This window comes from Nelumbo nucifera, chromosome 8, assembly GCF_055504915.1.
Source record: "Nelumbo nucifera cultivar China Antique chromosome 8, China Antique-T2T, whole genome shotgun sequence".
Lineage (NCBI taxonomy): Eukaryota > Viridiplantae > Streptophyta > Magnoliopsida > Proteales > Nelumbonaceae > Nelumbo > Nelumbo nucifera.
Window position 1 is genome coordinate 31645957 of NC_142656.1, and position 20477 is coordinate 31666433.

The 20477-nt window shown below is 36.1% G+C and overlaps 1 protein-coding gene across 2 annotated transcripts; it reads left to right on the forward strand.

Moving 5' to 3' along the window:
* The first annotated feature begins 451 nt into the window (after positions 1–451).
* ABCI17 (non-intrinsic ABC protein 3) lies at positions 452–19633 on the forward strand. Of its 2 annotated transcripts, none has more exons than XM_010267088.3 (4): positions 452–650; positions 766–1092; positions 16591–16778; positions 19219–19633. In XM_010267088.3, exons 1-4 carry the CDS (start codon positions 635–637, stop codon positions 19471–19473), a joined length of 786 nt encoding a protein of 261 aa, XP_010265390.1. In that variant the 5' UTR covers positions 452–634; the 3' UTR covers positions 19474–19633. The 2 variants fall into 2 exon arrangements, with proteins under 2 accessions (XP_010265390.1, XP_010265391.1); XM_010267089.3 differs by lacking the exon at positions 19219–19633 and adding an exon at positions 17952–18293.
* Positions 19634–20477: the final 844 nt, after the last annotated feature.

Here is a 20477-nt window from a genome sequence, read left to right on the forward strand (position 1 = left end):
TGTTATAACACTAATCTCAAAACCCTATATGCATAGAATGGCAACCAAAATGAAGCATCCCAGTCTTGTCATGTGCCACTAATCTCAAAACCCTAACCTCTATAGTCATTTTGTACTGTTTCCACCACATCCAAATAGCCTTCATGTCTTGATTATTTTTCTACTCCTACTTAGCATAACCTGACATGGTCAAAGGAAGATTCCCACATTGTTTAAGAGTTTATTGAAGATCCAGTTATCAAACCAGAGTGGGTCCCCCACCCTCATTATTAACAATAAACGATTGAATTAATAATAAATTATAATCTTATTTTGCTTCATTATTTAGATATTATATAATCTGTACTAGTCTAGTTCGTAATGAAAAGGGGCAGAGGGCCTGTTAGTCTTTTCCATGAGCACCACTTGAAATACTTTAAGCAATGTTGGTTTTTCCCTTTTTTCTTGAGTATGACATAAAGTTAAGAATGCTGAGAAATTCTATAAACCGGTGACATTCGGGAGTTGGCCTTTCTGGTGGAGGGACAACTCACATCCCCACAACACCTTTATCTATCAAAGTTCTCTCCCATTTCCATTCTTCTCAGTGCATAATCTTCCAAATTAAGGCTCTCTGCAACTTCGAACTCCATCAATGGAGACCACCCCAGGTAGTTAATTCACAACCCCATCTGAAATTCTTTTTCAAATTTTCATCTCTTCTTAGAATCGAAATTCCACTCTCACCTTTCTCTCCCTCTCTTTCAATCTAATACGTCTACACAGATGAGACGAGAATTCCGATGCTGAACGGGGTTGATGTCATTGAACCCGAAACGAAGTCCAAAATTCAAGTACGGGGGCTGACCAGGGTATCGGACACAGGAGTTCCGATACTCAACGGGGTGAGCGTTGACATTCCAAAGGGTGTGATCGTAGGGATCATTGGACCGAGCGGGAGCGGCAAGTCCACGCTCCTGAGAGCTCTGAATCGCTTGTGGGAGCCACCGGCCGGAACTGTGTTGCTGGACGGCCGAGACATCTGCGATCTTGATGTACTGACCCTTCGCCGTAAGGTTGGGATGCTTTTCCAGCTTCCCGTTCTATTCGATGGTATGTCTTCGCTCACTTTCTTGGTAGTCCGAATCTGCTCTTCACTCAGCGCGCCTCACACCGATCTCACAGAGGGAACATATATTATTCATTGGGACTTGGGAGATGTTTGGGTGAGATGTGGCTGTGAGGTCAGCGTGAGGCGTGCTATTAGAATTCTAAAATAGCACGTTTGTTCTCTACTTCTCTCTATGTTTCATCTCCATCTCTGAATAGCGCTCTCCTGATACGTAATTAGTAGTTTATTAGTTATTAATTAGCGTATGGTACGGTACAGGATTAGTTTAGCTTTGTTTTTTTTTTTTCTAATTTTTTTAAGAGTAAATTTTTGAAACCTTCTCTAAAATTTGGTAATTGCAATCACCTCTCTTAAGAGTCTGAGACATACTTGTAAATAGACCCCTTCTATTAGAATTCTAAAATACCTATACAGTTATTTTGGTCAAAATGTCTAAAATAACTATACAGTTGCTTTGGTTAAAATGTTTATGTTCCAAGGTTTTTTATATATATGAATTGCTACCCGAAACCCTTCTGATCTCTTTTATGAGATTGATTTATTTTTCAAATTTGTTGTTCATACCAACTGCTCAAAGGTAAAGCTACAATTTTAAATTCCTTTTTTTTTTCATAAAATTTGTATCATTCTTTCTATAGAAACTAGTCTCACTAGTAACTGCATGGGTATTTTGAACATTTTTATGCTTCTTTTTAGAGAATTCTAATAAATACAAATGAAAGGTTCCAACCATCTTGGGGTATCCCACCAGATTGACCTAACTATAAACTCTTACTCTAAACTCCTTGCCTTGAGCTACAATGTGAGTACATGCTGTTAGGATAACTGAAGTCTGAACTCTGAAGTTTTGAGTTAAATTAACAATTATTTTATCAACTTAAACCAGAAAAGAATTGGGATCTTCTCCTCACACTGACATCACAGCCACATCCCATCTTGTATTGGAAAGGCTGTGTTTGATTGCAGTGAAAATTTATTTGCATTAGTATAAATGCGTAGGAGTGCAAATGTAAAAAATGCAAGTTATTGTTTAATTTTATTTTAGACTTTTACTTTATTCTACTTTATGTCTTAATTTACTTCATTTGTACTGTAATAAAATAAAATAAACTAAAATTTAAAATAAAATTGGGTCAGAATTTACACTCAAATCCTTTGCATTGCCATGGTTTTGCATCAATACAAATTTATTTATATTGCAACCAAAACAGCCTTAAATACAGGAGATATTCCTACTGTATGACTGGAACATGTTGCGAGGTCGGTGTGAGGAGCACTTTATGGAAAACAGATCTGGCCCCACCAAAAAAATGTCAGCTGATGCCCTCTGAATCTCCATTACACCCATCCATTAAAAGTTAGAATCCAAACTCTTGTCATTGAAAACAAATGCTGAGCTTTTGCAAAAGATAGAGGTTCCCAAACTGCCATACACTGCTTCAAAAGGATCCAAGGTTTGGCTTGGCTTAAACTTCCACCTATAGCCATTATAAAAAGTTAAAATCATGAGTAAAAGCACAAATACCAAAAGTTACAAACAGGTGAGTAAGAAATTATTACAATCAATCCATTAAACTCCTTTGTTGCGAGGGACACTTAAAGCATCCGAAAAGAATGACATATGGTCTCCCCAGAAATCAGTGAGGTCCTCGAATAGGTTATCATGCTCTTCCACGCATGTGGGATTGCCATTTTCCTCTTTTTCTTTAGCACCCTTACTTTTACCCATGGTTTCAAAACCAGATTGGACCGGACGGTCGGACAAAAAAAATCGGGAACTGGTCATCTCTATTTTCCCCCAAAATTGCTTTTTTCCCCAAAATCATTGATTTTGGTCAGTGAACCGTTGAACCGGTCGGTTATTCGTTCGAATGGTTGTAACCGTTTTTCAATTTTTTTTAATCTTTTTATTTTTTGTCAGAACAAACCGACTGTTCGGATCGAACGGTCAGACTGTTCGAACTGGTAACCAGACCCCTGACCAGTTCAGTCACCGGTTCGATTTTAAAAACCATGCTTTTACCTTTTGTCTTGACCTAGATTCCCTCCTTTATCTTATGCAAATTCATATTTTTAAGGGTTCATGTGTTGATGATTTTGCAGTTTTCAATACCCACTTTCGATTCACTTTTCATATTAACCCCAAGCTTCACTTTTCATATTAACCCTAAGCAAGGTGAATAGTTCGGCTAAGATTATTCCATAGGATAGAAAGCTTGTACTACTTATAGTTAGGGGTGATCATGGGTCGGGCCAGGCTGGGTTTAGCACCAATGATAAGGGTTTTAACCTAGGGCCAGGCCCAGCCCGGCCCACACCCCAGGCCTAGATTGCAAGCCCAACTGCCCAAGCCCAACCCTATACAGGCGGACCAAGCTTATGAGCTTTCCAGGCCTAATGAGAAGTGAGCTTGGGCCTATGACATTCAATAATAAGAATTTAACTATTTAATTTTTTTTTTGTTTTAGTTAAATAGCATGTAATACATGCAAGAAAATATGGCACAAACCCAAGTTAAATAGGGCTTGGCCAAGCTTTAGGCCTATGCAGAAGAAAAAGGCATGGGTGTCATTCTTAAACAATGTGGGACTTGGAGCAACACTAAATAGTGAATGTTACCATTGAATGTTTTTCCATGTCCCACATTGCTTAGGCAATAAAATTGAAGGCCTTTAGGCTGTGTTTGGAGGGCAATTCATATACTTGAGTTGGTTTAAGTGTTCACACATGTGTCAAAATGCCGGGCCAAGCCTAGGCTGGGCTTGAAGTGTTGGGTCCAAGCCCGACCTGGAATTTTTTGGGTTTGATGTGGGCCTGGGCCAGGCTGGGCTTGTACACAAAACCCTGGGCCCAGGCACGGAATTTTAGAAGCTAGGCCGGGCCAAGAATGATCACTCCTACTCATAGCAACTTCTGACATGCGACACATAATGGCATCGGGTAGGTTGATAGGCCTAGCGGTCTTAATACAATATAGCAATAGTAACTCCATGCCAGAGATATGATTGAGAGATCCTTGTTTTGGAAAAATTACTTTAACCACTACTATGTGCATAACCCTCATGGTCTTTGTTTTCTTTTGGATCAAAGGAAAGATTAGCAAAGAAATACCTAACTAATGTGTTGTAGATGGGTTTCTTAAATCTAAGCAACCTATTCCATCCGAAGTCTCAATATTAAATCCTTCTAACTTTAAAATCTCAAAATCTAATGCTTTCTTCCAAGTATTTTCTTTTTGAAATCAAATCTTGGTATCTCTCTTCTACATCTTGATTCAAGAACAATGCATTTGGTCGACTTCTTGAGTCTTCACTTTTGTTTTTTTCTTTTGCTTAGGATGAATTCCATTGAATTGGATGATCAAGTTGAGGTGTTTGGAGTGGTTGTTGAGGTTCTTATTCACTTGTGATGTGCGAGAAACTATTCATATGTGTTAAATTTTTTATCAAATATCCCCCTAATCCTCAAATTAGTATCCGACTAATAGCTTCTAGTAGTCACTACTTCCTTAGTGGTAGTTGAATACTTGTTTTCAATAGTCGACTACATGTGATAGCCGATTATTTTTTAGCAGATCCTACTTAAGTAACTCTCACTATTCAACATATAATAGTTGGATCCTTTAGGGGGCATTCTTTTTTTTGGATTCGGAGAGGGGAGAAAGTTGATCAATGGGATTTTGGTTCCAATTGACCAAGAATCCCATGTTTTTTTTTCAGCTTTATGTGGGGACCAGGAAAGTTTACTTTCCTGAGTATCACATACCCAGAAAAGTGATACTCATCTCCTAGGTGGGTAAATAACTTTCCCACATAGGGAGAAACTTGCCAACACTTAAATGGGACAAAAATGTCCCTTTTAATAATGAATTTCTATGGTTAAAATGGCCATTGCCTTATTTGCCTGAGAAACAAAAGAACATGGGTAAATACACTTACTTGGGTAAGTGTTTCCCAGGAAAAACTTACCCAGGTAATTGCATTTACCCGGGTAAGTAACTTACCAAAAAGCCAATGGGCCTGATGGTTAGTCTATCGTTTTAAACCCATTTAATAGTTGGATCCTCTGGATCTCTTCTATGATAACAGTGATAAGTTATATGACCATGTCTACAACAAAATTTATAAAGATGTTTAGCTCGATCATAATTTAAGGCTTTCACTAACTTTCTTTTATGAGATCTATTGTTGTAAGTATATTTGTAACCTACTCCACTCTTTTTATTTATCATTTTTTTATTTTCCTATAATTTGGTAGGGCTTTTATTTCTACTAGTGATCTTCAAAAGATCTTCTTTCTGTCCTCAAGTTTTGGACAATATTATTTAGCCTTTCATTTTCCTCTCTTATTTCCTTATTCTCATTTGTTAATCTTGAGAGTGAGGAAGAGTGTTAATATGACCCTTCAAATTACTAGCTTGTATAATATTTTTCTTCACTACTTTCCTAAGCTCTTCGTTTTTTAGACTTTGCCTCTTGATTTCTTCATAAAATTCTTCTAAAGTATCTAACAATTTTTCCTTGATAAAATTACAAGTAGAGTCTTGACTTAATTACCTCATCCTCATCATCTGCTAATAGACAGAAGTTAGCTTGTTTAACATCGGATTCTTCTTCATCACATGAGCTTATATCATCCCATGTGGCCTTCATTGGCTTTTTCTTCCCTCTAAATCTTCTCTTTAACATAGGGCATTTTGACCTGATGTTCCCTTCCTTCTTGCATTCAAAGAATATGGACTCTTATAGAGGTTTCCTAGCAATGCCTTTCCTATTCTTCAAAAGCTTTAAAAATTACGGCAGTTTCTTTTTCTTCAGTGATGTATTCCTCCTCTTTTTTTAGTGATGCTATTGAGAGAAATGTTCTTCTTTATGATGTAGCCCTCTTCTTTTTCTCTTTCTTTCATTCCAATCTAATGAGTAAGAAGAGAACCAATCAGCTCATTCATCTATATGGTGCTTAGATTTCTAGATTCCTAGATGGCTATAACTTTTATCTCTCACTCCTTTTAAGAGACCTTAATATCTTTTTCAAATTTTCTTTCTTAGGATAGGTTTTCCCAAGACTCTTGAGTTCATAGGTACAAGGTTCAAAGTATCGACATGTATCGGCCTATATCGGTTGATACGTATCGTTCCGAGACCCCTTCGATATGCCCCTATAGTGGGTGTATCGGGGGTTTGACCGGTTCAAGGGGTGGAGGAGCCCTAAACCAGCCCCTTGAACCGGTTTCAGAAAAAAAAAGTATAAAAAAAAAACATCGATTCGCCCGGTACGCTCCTACCGACGTATTAGGTGTATCGATATTTTGAACCTTGTATAGGTGATATCTATAAAATGAGTAAACATGTCAGTGATTAATTCATGTGGCTTCATTTTAAATAGTTCATATGCATGCACTAGCATGCTAATCTTGGACTCTTTCGCTAGATTAGTTATTTCATTGGTAGTTTCTTATGATCTCTAGATTTCTTGGTTGTCTCGCACCATGAAATCCTATTAAATTAATTTTTGTCTAGGGCATAGTAGAGATAGTTCATGGCCCTAACATTTAGGGAGACTTTCTTCTTTTCTTCGTTAGACTATTTAGAGGGATCCTTATTTACAAACCTTTCTCCTACCTTTTTTCATGGGCTTAAAGGGCCCTTTCTCTACTATTCTACAGAGATCATACTCTAAGGAGATGAGATAAACTCTCATTAGGGCTGTTCATAAGAAGATCCAACCTGACCAAACCGACCAACCCGGACTGACCCAACTCGAGTCGGTCGGGTTTTCTTCAGCATTGGTTGGTTTCGGGTTATAAAAAATCATAAACCGATGATTCAATTCGGTTTCAATTTTCATGGGTGAAAACCGAAACCGACCCAAACCCGACCAGTGAACAGCCCTAACTCTCATCTTGGTTTTCCAATAGTTGTAGTCAACACCATTAAAGAATGGAGGTTTGGAGATGGATTTCCCTTCTATGTAAGGGCTTAGGTGACCATGCTAGCACCTAGCCATTAAACTAATTCAAGGTGAACCTATTTTGATACGACTTATTGTCCCAAGTAGCCCACCCAAGTGGGGGGTGAATTGGGTAGTTGGAAAATGTATGCAATGTCAATTAAGGGTGAGCATGGGCTGGTTTGGTTTGGTTCCATGGAAAAAGCTGGAACCTACCCTATAGAGGTCTTTTCCAGGTTTTTGGAACTAGAACCTATCCTGTGAAGTTTGACTTTAGAATTGGTTCTGGCCTTGGTGGTTCTGAGGTCTCTTCCCAGGTCTACTCATGGAACTTGTACTTTCTTTACTCTTCCCCTTCACAAAAAGGAGCATGTTCTTTAGGCTGCATTTGGAATCGATGTAAAACCTCATCGGTGTAAAAGCACATCGATGATGCTTTGCACCGAACCATAAAAAAGTGACTGTTAACTTCGAAAAGAGTGAATTCAAAAAGCTTGGAGTTTTACATCGATTTTATCAGTGTAGTATTTATATCGATAATCGATGTAAAACTTTACTTTTGATGAGGTTTTGCATCAATTTACAACGTAAAACTCCACTCCATCCAAACACCAACAAATCCAAATCAGAGTGGAGTTTTACGTTAATCTTGATTTACACTCCTTCCAAATGCCGACAAAACCGAACCGACATACATATTTACATCATTTCCAAATGCAGCCTTAAAATCTTGATTTTTTATAGTTTAAAACTTGTATTATCTTTATTGATTAAATTGGATAACTTAATATGTATATTATCATTATATGGTTAAAAACTTATAAATTAAATTTAAATTTTGTAAGTATTACCTTTTAAACTACTTACAGTACACATTCAAATATTAAAATGAAAACAAATGTTCAAATCACTTAAGTAACTCAATGGTCTGAGACCATGGCCTTTGTAATCATGAATGCTTGGGTTCAAATCTTAACATCCGCAAAAATATTATGGGGTATATTTCAAGGAAAGTCCAGTTCCAAGGTAGGTTCCATCAAGGTCGGTTTCACCAAGGTCAGTTCATCAGGCCGGCTCGAATAGGGTAAACCCTTAGACCTTGGAACCGGCCTGGGTGAGGGTTGGTTCCAAGAATTTGGAACCAGGCCTTATCCTGTAATAGGTTGGGTAGGGTCGGTTCAAGGCTGGTTTGAGGTTGGTTCCGTTCGGTTTTGGGTAAAACCTACCCATTTGTTCACCCCTAATGTCAATGATTTGAAGGCTATTGTGTGCTTGTGAATGCAACAAAAATAAAATGCAATCGAAAAAATAATAATAACCAAAACAGTAAAGATCCAAGAAAAGACAAAGAACACAAAGAATTTTAGAGAAGTTTGACAAACCCCAACCTACATCCTCTACTCAAGACCCTTGTTAAGATTTTCCACTACCACAAACTAGATAAAGCTTAATGGTGTCAGCTAGACCAATACAACCCAACATGGCTTTTGGAAGGTTGCTATACTTGGATAGACTTTTTAGTGTTACCACTACCAACTTTGGTGTTCTTCACCTTAAACACTTTTTTTCACAATAGAGATTACAATAAAGACATATATAATGAAAGCCTCTAGCTAGAAAGATGTAAACAAATATAAGCAAACCAATATCAATAGCAAGAGAAAACAACACTAATAATCTCAACACATGAAGAGGTTCTCAAATCACTATGAGAAACATATAAGCCTTAAAGGCTACTTAGTTTTTCTTACATAAACTGATTTAAGCATCAAAGTACTCTTTCTCTTAGATAATGCTATCAGTATAGCAGATATAATGCAAATCAAGTTCTTTGTTATTCTCCATCCCTCAAACATCATTTTATGGAAATTAAGACCTTATGACAATTAAAGAGCCATTGGGTTGGATTCAAGCCCATTCTTTGCAATGTTCAGAACATAGCCTCAACGAATAGAAGGCTTACCAAAAGAATCAACTAGACGTTTAGGCTCAGTTTGGAAAAGTATAAATATAAATTTGTTGAGTGCAAAACCTTTTGTATTTTGTATGTATTTACACCATACATATTTGTATTTATATTCCTTCCAAACTGAGCCTTAGCATTTAAACGATGACACTTTCGTGGCTAGTAGTCGATTGATAAACTTTGTTAGTGGATTACTGGTTGTAGGGTGAAATCTTTTTTCTTTAGCAGTCGATTAATTCTTAGACAACTCATAACTTGGTCCCAATTCCTAGCTATGAAGTGTAGTTGACTCATCATTTTGAGTAGTTAACTCATGTGAAATCATATTTCATGCCTCAGCTATTAAAGGTGGCTGTCTCATTAGAATAAGTAGTCAACTCATGTAAAGTGTAAATTTAATACATGCCTCAGCTGTGTAAGGTAGTTGACTCATCATTTTGAGTAGTTAACTCATGTGAAATCATATTTCATGCCTCAGCTATTAAAGGTGGCTGTGTCATTAGAATAAATAGTCGATTCATGTAAAGTGTAAATTTATTACATGCCTCAGCTGTGTAAGGTAGTTGACTCATCATTTTGGGTGATCAACTCCTTATTGTTCAGAACCTTAGAATCCTTCACAGATTCATTCTCTTGGTGCAAAAATTTGTCCCTTTGGCTTTCAAAAGAAGATTAACTATAATACTTAAGAGCCAGAGCTAGTCTAACCTCGGCTACCTTAAGCTGAAAGAAGAAGAAAAACAAGACTAAAGTTCAAGAAGTTGTCATTGTGTTACGTCTTTGTCTAGGATTTGTTGTAAATCATAAGCTTGAGATGTATACAATAAGCTCTTTTATTGACCAATCTCGATAAACCCGAACCTTAGAGACTAAGGCTATGTTTGGTTTAAAGGAAAAGGTAGGGAAAGGAAGGGAAAGGCAGGGAACCCTATACAAGATTTGTAAATTCCCTATCTTTTCCTTCATTTTCCTACTTTTTCCTTCAAACCAAACACAGCCTAAAGGTTAACAACTACCCAATGTAAAGGGTGCTTTGTCCAGTGGATGCCCTTGGTGTGCCCAGTAATCACCCATAAAACTTGATCGCAAGGAAAACTAAACTACATGGATAATAGTTTAAGTTTAATTATGCATGTTGTTAAGGTCATTTTAGTAATAACCCTTTGGCTTGAGAAACCTTAAAAGGTTAAGGCTGCATTTGACATTCCTTATTTTAAGGACTTACTAGCTAGCAGGAGATGCATGGTTTTTTATATATACATCCTTATAGATGGTTTATGGTCCTAAAAATGCAAGATGAAAATCTTTATTTTGATTATTTTTTATTATTTTAGTATTTTTTACCTTTTTAAAGTAATTTTATTATTATTTTTTAGTAATTATCATTTTTACCATCATTACTATTACTACCTTCCTATTCCCTTATGTAACAAAGTCATACTGACCCATACATGGGAAAATAATAAAATAAAAATATTAATAGAAAATTAAAACAAAACAATTGTTAATTACAATTATTTTTTGTTAATTAATTATAAAAATATTAATTGTAATTAATAGAAAAATATCAACAGAAAATTAAAAATTTAAAGAATCTCTACAGTTTTGTTTTTTTTTTTTTTTTTGTAAATTCCAATTCAATGGCCACGATGCAAAAGTTACCTTGACCATTTTGACCCATTCGACTAAGACAGTTGAACCACTGACTCAAAAACGGTGGCTAAAACGGTTCATTGTCCAGGTCAGTTTTTAAACTCTTTAGCACAACCTGAATGATTTTCACAGTAAAGCAACCAGATGTTATTGCTGGAAAAGTGTTTGATATATTCAAAGACCATTCTCAACAATTATAAAGATGAAAAAAGAAAAGCCTTACCTAAAGATTGATAGGCTATACGTGTACTTGCTGCATTGTGGTCCAGATTCAAAAATGTTAACGTTGCAATTGCATTACCAAGATGATGCCTCCACAAAGCGTTCTACGCCAACTTTGACTTCTGGTTGATTCTTGGATTTGGCGTCTCCTCTGTGGCTTTGATGTTCTCTTTAGTGCAAGCGCCATTGTTCCGTTCTTTAGGCATTCTCTTAAGAAACTTGAAATTTTACGAATTACGTCTACCAACATTATCAATGGCGGGTTAGAAAATAAAAGGTCCACCTTTTCAAAGTGAAATTTATTAGATTAATTAAAGAATTTATTGGACTAATAAAAGAGTTAAAAATAATTTAGAAGAGAAACTTTAGGATAAAATATATTGAGCTAATCAAGGAAAGAATTATGAGGGTCTTTTTGTAGTTAAAAACTCAGTTTGCACCTTCGAGCTTTGGTTAGAATAAGGAAAAGTTGTTAGAGAATAAAACCCATTGAGGACCTCACCTAACAGCTAATCAAGGTTGAATGCTTGACCAAGTGGTCTAGCATTTGATCTAGCCTCCCTCATTATAATTAATCAAATTTTATCACAAAGTATGAATGGGCCTGTGCTTTTCCACTCTTCAAGCCTAATGGGCTTTTGAGTGAGGGGGTATGCTAGAAACTAAAAACCTATTCAGGGATCTCGCCTAACAGTATAAGCCTTTAGGTTGAATGGTCCCTTTGGGATCAGTTTGGAAGGAGTACGAATATAAATATGTAGAATGCAAAGCCTTATATTTTGTATTATTTTGTATTTATTTGTACTGTACATATTTGTATTTGTACTCCTTCCAATTTGAGCCTTTACAATGTGGTAATAGGCTTATGGGGCTAAGAGTGAAGAGGAGGGAGCATATATAGGTATCTCTTATCTAGTAACTAGTTGAAGTTAACCTAAAGAAAACCTCTTTGGTATGCAACTAAACACTTCCAATGTATTTTTTTTACTTTAAACTAGTTAGATGGATAAAGACAAAGAGATGAATAACTAGTTACAATGGATTAGATACTACTTGCCTCCTTAAACCTCTCAATCCATATCCACCTCATAACCCGTAGTGGATTGGATTATGAGAATCTAAATCCTCTCCGCACATGAAAATACAAAACCCTCCCTAACCCTATCCTCCCTGCATTCAAGGGTAGGGGGTATGTTGGGTTTAGAATCCTCATCTAATTTCCTAGTACTTCTTGTTATATATAAGCAATGAATAAGTAAAATAACACAAAAAAAAACCTTCAAATTATTTGATTAGGACATAATAAATACAAACTATCAATTCTTCTACACATAAAATTCAAAATATTATCAAATTCAACAACTAATATATAAAGTTTATATGCTTTCCAACAATATGTGTTGGGGAGGATCAGATTTAGCCTAAGACCATGCCCTACCCGTACCTTTATGGTTTGTAGAATCCCAAAACCTGTACACCCCTGCCCCAAAACCTGTCATTCAATAAAAGAAAAAAGCCCGCCTCATCGAGGTAGGTACCCACCGAATAGGTTAGAAATTGTCGTTCCTATGATCAAGCCAATTATAACTTAGGTGGTGTTTGGTTCCTTTTTTTGAAAAAAAGGGTGGTATGTGTATATTTTTTCCTTTTCTTTTAAAAATAACAATCCTTTGGACTAGACAATGCAAAAGAAATTGATCTTTTCATGTGTATTTATTTATTTAATTATTGTGGTAGAATTTCCTAAAAAACAAAAACTCTACACACTCTAAATGCACATTAGAATTTCCAGCTGCACATTAGAAACATCTCTTCCTTTGAATTTAACATACATGGGAGACATTTCCCTTGTACGGCTAAATGCCATACTCTCAAAAGTTTTGCTTTTCATGAGATTTGGATTTTCATAGTACTTTCACTAGTTACCATCATACCGTGCTTACATCAATTAACTTATAGCCATCATTGAGCAAAGATACTATTGTGTTGTAACACACACCATATAACCATCATACTGTGCTTACATCAATTAACTGTGTTGTCTGATTGAGAATTTTTCTTGGTCATAGAGACAGAAAGCACATCACACGTTGATTCTGTTGTGACTTGTCCATAACCAAACAAAACACGAACACTACTGTAGAGAAAAGCCCATAATATAGGTGAAGTGGGCTTTTTTTTTTTTTTTTGAAAACGGGCTCAGAAATTAAAAACATTCTAAATTTCAGAACGCTGAGAAAAAGACCATTTCATTGAATTCATCATCTCAAAGAAAAATAATATGGGATTTTATAATCTAAACACCATTCATCCATTTGGTCGTTGTGACTAAGGTTGCATTTGGCATTCCTTATTTTAAGAATTACCTCCTTTTTGCAGTTAAAAACACAATCTATGATTTCATAGGGACTGTAAAAGAAGATAAGTCCTTAAAATAAGGAATGCCAAATGTAACCTATATTAATGATTTATTTCTTTTTTAAAGTTAAAAAATTAATATTCATAAAATTATTTTAATAGCAAAAAAAAGAAATAAATCCTTAAAATAAGGAATGCCAAATGCAGCCCAAGCAATGTTTGCAACCCGTTACTGACCTGGTCAGGGTGGTCAGGGTTCCGAGTGCATTTCAGCACTCTAAGTGTTTACATCCTTCCTAATAGCCATTTCTAACATTAATAACAAAATTATCTCATTTATCTAATTTTTTATTTAATATGTAATATTAAAAACATGCCTACCTTCTTCATAAAAGTTCTCTACTTTTTTAGTATTTTATTTATTTTTATATTTTTCACCATGGCTGTATTTGGTTGCAGTGCAAATGATTTGGTACAAACTCTGATTTATTTTTGTTTCAAAATTTTCCTTATTTTATTTGATTTCAGTATAAATGAAGTAAAATAAGACCTAAAGGACCAAAAAAAAAAAATTAATTAAACCATTATTTGCATTCTTTTCGTTTACACTCCCATGCAATTATATTAGTATAAATAAAGTTGCATTACAAATAAAGAAAATCTTTATGATTTATGATATGACAAATTGACCCACTTGGTCTGGATGATTGAGCTATTTACTACCTACCACCCTGAGAGAATAGTGGTTCCATTATATATATATGAGCAAATTGGCAGATCTTAAACCAAATCTAACCAGCCCATATGCACATACAGAAGTCCATTGTCCATTGTCTACAGTGCTTGAGTGCCAATCCTCTGCAGTTAAAACCCTTCTCTCTCTTTGACAGGTAATAATTGAATGGGAGGGTATTGGCCTAGGGCCAAGGTTCAAAGTATCAATATACTTCAGTGCATCGAAAACCATGCACTTTTATATTTTTTTTTTAGTTTTTTAAAATGTTTTTATATATATTATTTTATTAAAAAAAGGGTTCCCAAAAATATAAATGGGTATTTTAGAACTCAAAAGATACGACACTATATCCCCGATACTAAACCATATCGCATGGATACTTTAAACCTCTTTTTCTCTCCCTCTCTCTTTCTATCTATCTTTTCAATTATACCCATATCTTTCCAATTTCACCTACTCCTCGTCTGTTAAACCCATCACTATCTCTGCACAATGCACGTGCCACGTGACTAATTCTGCAAATAGGAAGCCAAATGACTGACAGGGATATCTGACAAGTAACAATTGGGATGGGAGGGTATTGGCCTAGGGCCCATACTTCTTTTTTTTTTCCATGTGCTGGCTCCGCCTCTGACCGTAGTCTTTGTTTGTGGCCTATATCACACTTCACATATTGCATATTCAGAGAATCTAGGTCTTAAATTAAAACTCAAAATTTTTGAGATTTGATTATACATTTAAGAGGGGTTCTTTTTCTGGATTTTGAAAGGGGGAAACTTCATTTTTTTTTTTCAGATTTATGTGGAGATGAAAAAATTTTATTTTCCTGTGTTGAATTTATCTGAATAAGTGATACCCATCTCCTAGGTGGATAAATAACTTTCCCACTTTGGGGGAAAGTTTCCAAAATTTGAAAAGGACAAAAATACCCCTTGTAATAATAAATTTTTATGGATAAATGGTCATTGCCTTATTTACATGGGAAATAAATGAACATGGATAAATGAACTTATTCGGGTAAATCTTTCGTAGGAAACAATTACCTGGATAAGTGCATTTACCCGGATAAATAACTTATTAAAATGCAAATTGGGCATTAGTCCAATATATTGACATATTTATAAAACAAATAAAAATAGATAATAAAAATAAGAAAGTATTAAAATTATAAGAGAGAATAATTATTAAAAGTCATTCAAATTTCTAAAATCTTTTTTGAAAATTGACATTTCAGATTTTGGGTCTAAAATGGACAAAGTTCTGAAATTTGAATGAGTCTGGATGTCTGGTTCTTGCAATATATTTGAGCTTCTTAAGAGTTAAAAGAAAAAATATTTTTTTTTTCTACCATGTAATAATATAGAGGTGAATACAGTAAACTTATTTTTGTCCCTATTGTGGATCTCATGCCAACATATGGGCCCTAGAGCATGTAATGGGCCCCATAGCTCTAGACACAGCTTTTTCGAATTACAACTGCACCCTTCATCATTCATTACTTAACTAAGCACCATCCTACTCTGTACGTGTGAAATTTCTCCTGTACCTGTTAGTCTGTTACAGAGGATTGGAAATCTGGTGAATTTGGGGTTGCCTTGATTTTTAGTGCCTCTTTGGGAGTGCTTTCGTCCTCTGGCTTTTTGCTTTTTGGCTTTAAGAGGTGGTATCCACTTCAAAAGCCAGATTTTGATCATTGTACAGCTACTTACACAGCCTCTTCTAGTAGTTTCTGACCCTTTTCAAAGCATCTGAAGCAAAGATAAATCCTCCCAAACAGGCTCTAAATCACCCCGCAACACTGTCTTTTAATCCAATGTAGGTGGATTGAATGACTTCATAACTTGGGTTGTGTTTGGACAAACTTCAGGATTTGTGCTTTTAAAGCCCAAAAGCACAAAGCCCTGATTTTAAACTAGTGCTTTGGGGTGTAAAAGTGTTTTATCTCTAGATTGTTGGATTTTTAAAAGCAATTTTTACCAAATGATTAAAACACTTTTTTTAACCAATCTCATTTTGCACAGCCCAAATCTTAAAAGCAAAATATCTTGTCCAAAGAAGACTTTATTCACTAAAACACTAAGGGGACATTCTATTTTTGGATTTTGAGTGAGGGGAAAGTTGGTCAATGGTATTTTGATTCTCATTAACCAAGAAACCCATGTTTTTTATTCAGATTTATGTGGGGATCAAGGAAAGTTTATTTTCCTAAGTATCTCCTAGGTGGATAAATAACTTTCTCACCTGGAGGGAAAGCTGTCAATACTTGAATGGAACAAAAATACCCCTTTTAATAAAAGATTTTTATGACTAAAATGATCATTATCTTATTTATACGAGAAATAAAAGAATATGAATAAATGCAAATATACAATTATCCAGACAAATCTTTACTAAAAAACACTTACCCAAATAAATAACTTACCAAAACATGAACAATTTAATTCAGCCACTTAAATTATTATCAAATAGCCAAAGATATCTTTTCGTATAGAAGTTTATCTCTTGCCAAAGGGACGGAACAATTGCTTGAATTACATGTTCTATGTTTCAACATATGATAAACAAATTAAGCATTGTGTCATTGTGTGGCTTCAGGCACGGTTGCGGACAACATTCGGTACGGGCCACAGTTGAGAGGTAAGAAGCTCAGTGACACAGAGGTATCCAAGCTGCTCAACCTTGCCGATCTTGATTCCTCCTTTGCCACAAAAGCTGGTGGCGAGTTATCAGTGGGCCAAGCTCAGCGAGTGGCACTTGCAAGGACCCTTGCCAATGACCCAAAGGTATATTCACTAAACTGATTTCATCTTTTCTTGAATTTATGGTCTTACTGATATTAGGGGTGCATTTGCTAAATTTTCTTTATTTGTTATACTTGGGCTAGGTTGGATTGAGCATTTGCTAAATTTTGAATGGGCCCGAACCCTAACCCAAGCTCAATGTACTTGAAGTTCTTTAATTCGATCCGACTCAATGATTTGACGTCGGACTGTTTGGCCTGGGAACCGTTTAGGCAACTGGTTTTGTTTTACTCCAAACTTAGTCTTTGCACAAAAATCGTTGAATCAGTCAACGATTCATTGACCCGGACGGTTGAACCGTTGAGCCGTTCGACCTGTTCAATGATTTTTGGCTATTTTATTTTAATTATTTTTTAAATTTTTTGTTCGATCAAATGGTTAAACCATCGATCTGGAAACCAGTGGCCAGAATGGTTCCAGTTCTGGGTCATTTTTTGAAATATATATATATATATATGTATGTATTGTTTATATTAAAATATATTATTTATATATTATATACAAATATATATGCTTTATGTATATATAAAATATTACGTATATTTATAATATATATATTATAAATATAAAAACCGAAAGCCGAAGAATTGAAACTAGTCAACCGGTAGTATCAGTTTAGAATTCAAAAACTGATGAATATCCCTATTGCTAATATATTTCCTCCTCACAGAATGCTCCTCACACTCACCCCAGCATGTATCGGTTGTACATCAAGTAGTTTTTAGTCATGAAAAATATTGTCAGTATACAGTGAGATGTGATATTGTGAGATCTGTATGAGGAGCAGGTCCGAATTCACTGCTGATTAGGGGGTGATGCTAATTAGGTATTTCAAAAGTCATGTAAATGACTTCTGGATCTTCTGCACTATTTTGCACTGCACTGCAGTTGTGCACTTGGATTGAGTATGTGACAGGTGCCCTAATTGTCTCACACATATGGGTATATGGGATATGCTGATTAATTACACTGCACTGAATGGAAGTACGTATACGTAGCACAGTCACCAAAACAAAAACAAATAAGTAGCAAAGTGAAAAGAAATGATGCTGATTAGGTGTTTGATAGAGGAATATGCTGATTAGGCATTTCAAGCCAATATGCCATTTCATATGTCAAGTCATATCTGATGATGCTTACTTTGTCTTCTCCCAGTTTGAGGAATCTCCCATCATCATATGTTACTGTTTCCACCTCTTATTTCCTATTCACGGTTGTGGTGTTTTGTGGGTAGAGTTCTTGTGGGAAGAGATATGGAAACTATCATTAATACTACTGCCTCAAATCAGTGGTAACGATTGCTTTTCTGACTCTCTTTCTTTTTCCATCTTGGGGAGCAAGTCCCAATGCCCAAATACCCCCATCCAACCCGCTGTACATATATAAGCCTTTTTTTCATTTTCATTGAATTTTAAGTCTTGTTTTATAACAAGCTTGTGTATTTGGTATTATATAATTGGGCTTTTGAACAAGAGAGCTTTATATTGGGCCTAGAGTAAGTCTATTGGAGTTCGATGAAATCCGAAATCCCAAAATTCCGATCGGACTCAAACTCAAATGCATTATTCATACATTCGATTCGGATTATATGCCTACCAACTGAGCCAGTAGGCACCTTCAATGCAGAAACGGCCTTAAGCGGTTCTACAATGGCCTATGGTGCTATTCGGTACAATTGTTGTTTCAAATCAAGCATTTTGACTTTAGAAACTGTTTCACCTTGAAAATGAGTACTACTGTTTATCTTTGAATCCTATTTCGTAGGAGATGTGTGTCGTTTCATCCAGTGTTAAATGGAAGTAAAAAAAATGTCTACATGGAGTTCACATCTGTGTCTCACAACGTCTCTCATCACATCTCCACTATGTATTGGGAACATCTCCCGATGATTTATCAGAAATGATGATGTCATCATTGGGAGATGTTCCCAATACATGGCAGGGATGTACTGTGGGACATTGTGGGGCGCAGATCTGAACTCGCCTACATGGCACTGTCTAGGCAACATTTCTACTTGAAATGCCCACACTCTATAGTATGAATGAATCTGCAGGATCACCTGCCAATAAAACACATTCCAACCCTCTACCAACAAGATCTTACACCGCACGTTTCATAGATGTATGGTGTTAGATCAAGTTGGTAGAGGGTTGAAACATATTTTATTGGCAGAAAATCTCAGAGTTCACATCTCTGCCCCACAGCACATATTCGCCTTGTATTGAGAGCATCTCCCGATGAAGACATCATCGCTTCTGGTACATCATCAGGAGATGTTCCCACTCTGATACAGAGTGGGGATGTGCTGTGAGGCATTGTGGAGCGGAGATGTGCATCTCAAAATCTCAACTCAGTGCCAATACCATTTCTCTCTCTATTGTGGTGTAAAGAGTCATGACACCTGCTAATTTTGTTTTACAAGGTGTTGCTATTGGATGAGCCAACAAGTGCTCTAGACCCGATATCGACACAAAACATAGAGGATGCGATTGTTAAGTTGAAGAAAGCTCGCAGCATGACGACGGTGATGGTTTCCCACAGTGTCAAACAGATCCAGAGGATAGCTGATGTGGTATGCCTTCTTGTGAATGGTGAGATCGTTGAGGTCCTAAAACCTGACCACCTCTCCGAAGCCAAGCATCCCATGGCTTTGAGGTTCCTTCAACTCAGCTCCTGACCTCTTTCTTGTTCCTTTTTCACTGTTCTGAGCCAAAAGAAAATACAAAAATGCAGGGAACGCGTGTAGCCTTTTGGGGATATGTAGCTTTCATTCCTTAAGTCATGTTAAACTGTCAAAATTCATATATCAAACTAGTATTAAATATTTAAGTTTGTAAGTTGCTGTTCTGTTTAATTTAATAGTCACTTTAGTCTTTAATTAGTAGCGACCCATGCAAAGCATGGGAGTTTTTAACCGAATTTTAATGGGTTTTTAAAGAGTGATATGATATCTATAAATACTACGGGTGTTTACGGTTTAGTTAATCGAACTGTGGGGTATTTTTTTAAATTGAATTGATTTGATCGGTTTTTTAAATATCCAAACTGAAATTGAATCGATGCAATCGGTTAATCAATAGACCGGTTAACTGTGGTTTGGTTTTTTGGTTTTTTATACACATTAAAAAAAAAAACTAAAACTATCAGTGGTTGTTGGTGCCATTGGTTATTGTTGGTGCCGAACTGGTTGGTGCCGGTGGTTGCCATCGAATGTCACCTGAATGAGAGCCTAAGAGGTGGCACGGCTGGCGCCTGGCGGAGACACTGAGAGGAGAGGTGAGAAAGAGAGAAGAGAGAACTTAAAGAGTGAGAGAGACGGCGTTGGTGCTTGCTTGCCGGACTGGTTGGATTGTTGGTGCTTGTTTTCCAGCGAGGCCACGATCGGCGTTGCCGCTTGGTGCTGTCGTGCTGGTGGTTGGCATGGGCCGCACGGCCGTCTAGATTGTGGAGTAAGAACTGAGTTGATGAAGAAGAGAAAACGGAGAGAAGAGAAAGTGAGAAAATTGAGAGAGTGAGAGGGAAAAAGAGAAAAATTAAATGAGACAAAAGAATTGGTAGTATGGGGAAAAAACAAAAGAAAATTGATAGTCTGGCACATTGGCAAAGGCAGACTGCCGAACTTTTAATTGAAAAGGTTCAAATTTCAAAAAAAATTGAAATTTTAACATTAAGGCTGAAAGT